General features: G+C 43.1%; 1 protein-coding gene across 1 annotated transcript; it reads right to left on the minus strand.

Moving 5' to 3' along the window:
* Nucleotides 1-1,635: 1,635 nt before the first annotated feature.
* On the minus strand, nt 1,636-3,010 carry LOC104589957 (uncharacterized). The gene is made up of 2 exons (XM_010248444.3): nt 2,196-3,010; nt 1,636-2,046 (listed from the first exon to the last, which is right to left on the minus strand). Exons 1-2 carry the CDS (start codon nt 2,745-2,747, stop codon nt 1,924-1,926), a joined length of 675 nt encoding a protein of 224 aa, XP_010246746.1. The 5' UTR covers nt 2,748-3,010; the 3' UTR covers nt 1,636-1,923.
* Nucleotides 3,011-4,387: the final 1,377 nt, after the last annotated feature.

The following is a 4,387-nucleotide window of genomic DNA, read 5'->3' on the forward strand; positions in this document are numbered from 1 at the left end:
CCAGTGTAGACTTCAGGGACTGTTTCCATCCGTTGATCACCCTGACAACACGCGCCAAAACAAATAGTCAACCGTCAGATTGGAATAAACTAACACAATTCGATCAAATTTCAGATTTGAATGGGCATAAGGATACATGGGCACGTGGGCCTGGAATCAAAACTCCCCATAAAGCTAACACGTATAGATGAAGATTGGGAAATGGCAACTTCCACGCACGTTCTTCATGGGTCTCTTATTTTGGGTATCTGGTATATATATTCATAGCTGAGTGGTCAACGATTGAGGTTCTGGATTGTAATTTATAGTGGTTTTGTTAGGTTTACGTTCTCTACATGCTTTCAATATATTTGGTTAGTCTAATTATTAAATTAAACAAATAAGAATATGAGATATTAAGATTGTGTTTGATTTGAAAGAAAAGGAAGAGAAAAAATAAGAAAAACTTTACAGATTTTGTATAGATTTTTTTACCTTTTCCTTCAAACCAAACATAATCTAAGTGGATTCATTTTTTTTTACTGCCTTACATAGAAAAAATATCAGGTAGGCACAGCATTATAAACACATCCAATGAGTATTTAGAAAATTTTTTGACATCTGTCCCTTAAAATATACCCTTAACCTACACTTAAAAAGTATTAAAAATAGCTATTGATAGTTATGAGAATATTTAGAAAGTGCTTATTATGCTGTGCATACTTGATCCCAATTACTTAATTTGATTGAAAATTAAATGCCTCCATCAAATTCATTCCTTGGAATTTTTAACTTTGACTGAAAATGAGAAATGGCTAAAATCAGTGACCACAGTCCACAGGTTGTCTGCTGATCTTAGTTGCCTAGACTAGTTAGGTTCCACATTAATTAGTTCATGTAATTCCTGATACTGTTATATTTCCTTTATCGTTGTTATGATGAGCTTGTTATTCATTGGTAGTACTTCTGAGTAATTTATTTCGCAAATCATAGTCAAATTAAGTAAGTAGATTAATAATGTCATTCGCCTAATTAACTTAAGTTTGTAGAATTGATTTGCAGTGAATCAAGGCGGGTTTGATGATCTAAGGTAAATCAATCCATGAATCTAAAGTGGCTAAATGGATAACTCAGCCACTATGTGCTAGCTAGCTCTCAAATATGTAATGGAGAATATCTACAAAATCATCTCGGCTCAGTTTGAAAAAAGTATAAATACAAATACATATAAAATGATTATATTTATATTTATACTCCTTCCAAACCGAAACTTCATTTCAGGTTTTGTTTAGCTTATATAATTAATTAATTCAAACTTCTTATTTTGTTCTGCCTTATTATTATTATTATTATAATAATAAATAAATGGGCATTTGCTTACATCTTGATTGATTCAGAAGTCCCAAAATAAATGGTATCCTCTCGCCTTCTGTTTGGCACAGAACCCAGAAAGCAAAATAACCGACAAATGCCGTTCCATGATCAGCTTTGTTGCATACTTGCATTTACAGTACTATAAATAGTATATTTTGATTTCTCTAATAGTTGAAGGGTACAAGTCAGATCTCATAGATTAATGCGTGGACAATCACATGGTCTAATAATTTCCATAAACAAATTAAACAAAGATAAGCTGTCCTGATAACAAGAACAATATAAATGAGAACGGACGATCCATTCATATTTCATTTCAATGGCAATTTTTTTTTTTTTTAATCTAAACGCCTCTTCGTGATTTTTTTTTTCCCGATAAGCCGTCTCTTCGGGATTTGAAGGGATAGATGGGGTGCCATAAACAACAAAAACAACTTGAGATTGATGAAAGCTCAACCCAGCCTTAATCCCTTGATCCCGACTATTATTTAATTACATTTATCAACTTCAAACAGACAGAGACTCAGAGAGAGAAGACTATAGCTGAATGATGACGTGAATCAATTTAGTCTAGTCTAGCTGGTCAAAAGATTCCTTAAGCGAGGATGAGTTTCTAAGCCGGTGCAGTTTGCAAGCTAGTTCTTGCAGTCTTGCTTTCAACAAAGCTGGAGATCTATCCAACCCATCGCAAATCTGTAATCAAAATAGAAAAAGAAATGAAAACCCAGTTCATATAGTTAGAAAAAGTTTAATGGGTAACGACCTTGATAAATGCATCATCATGTTCATAGAATCAAAAACAAAAGAACATAACAAATTAAATCCTGGGTAGCAGCACAGACCTTGCTTTCAGAATGATGAAGTATTTTGTTTCCATCACGACAATGGGTAGATCGGATAAGCTCAAGTTGATGAGCTTCGAGCTCATCGAAGATGGCAGATAGTAAGAATGCCTTTGAATTACCCCTGGTATCGGACAGAGAAACGTTGACGCGGTCCCCTCGTATACGAATGGCCACAGAGGAGGAAGACTCGGGAGCGACTCGGATGTCGCAGTCTGTAGAGTTGGGCGAGGTCGAGTTACGGTCGGAGACAAGAACAGTCGGCGAGGCCTTGGAGATGCCGGAGCTGGAGGGAGAATCCCCTCGGTTCTGAAGTGAGCGAAGGCGAGCAGCAGCTAAGGGGATGTATTTGATTATCTCGTCAAGGATGGCCGACTGTTCTTTCCGGACTGTGTTGGCGTGAGGGAGGAGAGCATGGAGAGATAGGAAGAGCTCTCGCATGGACTTACGGCGTTCACGTTCGGCGAGCTTGTGGCGCTCCCGAGCATCGACGCCACCGCTGGGCTTGCCGTCTGATCCGGCTGCGCCACAATCGCTCCATTCAGGTGTCATGGTCTGCTGGTTTTCGTTTTCTTTTGTCGTAGGCACTGGCTCAGATGCAGTATTGGTGCTACTGGCTGAGAGGCCTGGCTTCACTTTCTTTCACCCCTTATTGGCTGTGGCTGCCTCCCTCTTTTGTATGTGAATTTTGACTCAACGACCCAATCCAATGTATGAGGTCTATTGGAGGGTCTAGAAACACCTAGAATTTGATGGGTATGGTAGATCGGGTCGAATCCGGGATTGGAGCTAGGATATCCAAATCTTAATTGGATGGTTATTGATAGTGCGTAATCCGGCCGGTTCTACCTGTCAACGACCTTGCCTCTGAACGGAACTACTGGGAACCTAAAACAGAGAAGATGAGGAAACTCCGGGGGGAACCCGGTGAGATTGCTCCGAAGCTCAAGTTAGAATTCTCTCAAAGGCAAGATAGAACCAGATGGCGCAAAGTTCACATACCTCGTTCTTGGGGGGCAGGGAGCCTTTTATAACCACCTCGCGCACTCACTCCTAAGCTTCTGTCAGGTCGGGTATGATTATCTCTGCGCTCTTGCCAGTTCGGGTGTCATCACCTCTACTGGGACAGAACCGCCACTGCTCTCTTTGTCAGAGCCGTCTCTGCAATTGGAGATGGCGGTAGCAGGTGGCAGTGGCAAGTGGCCATTGGAGTGCGGCTCTCAAGCGTCAGATCCCAAGTCAGTCAGGTGCGCCGCCCCTGGGTACGGACTTCATCGGTGTCAGGCGTGGTACGATTGTTCAGTTTGGCGTCCTGGAGGCGAAGTGCTGGAGTGGTGAACGAGGTGAAGTCTTGAGTTTGGATAGAGGTGTGTCCCGAACTGTCATGGGGCAGGCCAGTTCGGGTCGTTGCCCTTTGTGCTTGTAAGGCTCGGGGCTCAAGGGAGAGCTCAGGCTCCTTACGGGAAGTTCGGGCTCCTTGTAGGGAGTTCGGACCGCTGGTTCCTCTAGGAGCTCACGTCTTGGGCGTGCTGTCATGCCGAGCTGTTGTCTTTGCCACGTGTTGAGTGATTACGAGGTCAGGCCAAATCTTCCTATATCAATTGCTCCCCACTCCTCGTGTTTAAGGGACTTGCCTTGGCGCGAGGAGTCGCGAGGTGGTAGGTGGATTTGTCTCGTACTTCGAACTGGTTTTGATTGATAGCACGAGGTGTTCGTCCGGATTTTTCCGGGTTTATCGAGCGCCAAAGAGACGGAAAAAGCGCCAATCTGTCCAAAAATGCTGACAGACGTGGCGGCACGCGCTTATTTCAAACTTCAAAAAAGCGCGCCGCTAGGAGACGTGACAGCGGGTCTTTTCAAATTTGAAAAAACGCGCCGCTGTCGCCTTTAATGCGAGGAGACGTGCGCTGGCGTTCTATCAGTTTCAGAAAGACATGCGCCAACCGCGTCTCGGTCTCAGGGCACGTGCGGTCAGCGCGATTGCGGGCCGTCGGGTTGGCTTTGATCTGAACCATTGATTCTCGGTTATTGTGGGTATAAATAGTGGGGGTCCCCAGTTGCTTTGTCACTTCTGCGCTATTTCTTGAGCTCGCGTCCAAGTTTCAGCTCGCATCCAGGCTTTTAATTCGCACTCAAGATTTTAGCTCGTGTTTCAAGTTTCCGCAGTCTGTTCAAGCCTTTTTCCGGGTGAG

The sequence above is a fragment of the Nelumbo nucifera genome, chromosome 7 (assembly GCF_055504915.1).
Source record: "Nelumbo nucifera cultivar China Antique chromosome 7, China Antique-T2T, whole genome shotgun sequence".
Taxonomy (NCBI): Eukaryota; Viridiplantae; Streptophyta; class Magnoliopsida; order Proteales; family Nelumbonaceae; genus Nelumbo; species Nelumbo nucifera.

What these genes read in the sequence shown, in the direction of transcription:
- LOC104589957 (XM_010248444.3), bottom strand. Translation starts at nt 2,747, where the DNA reads ATGACACCTGAATGGAGCGATTGTGGCGCAGCCGGATCAGACGGCAAG. An exon ending in TTCATCATTCTGAAAGCAAG is followed by an intron (nt 2,047 to 2,195) that starts GTCTGTGCTGCT and finishes TTTTGATTACAG; the next exon opens with ATTTGCGATGGGTTGGATAG.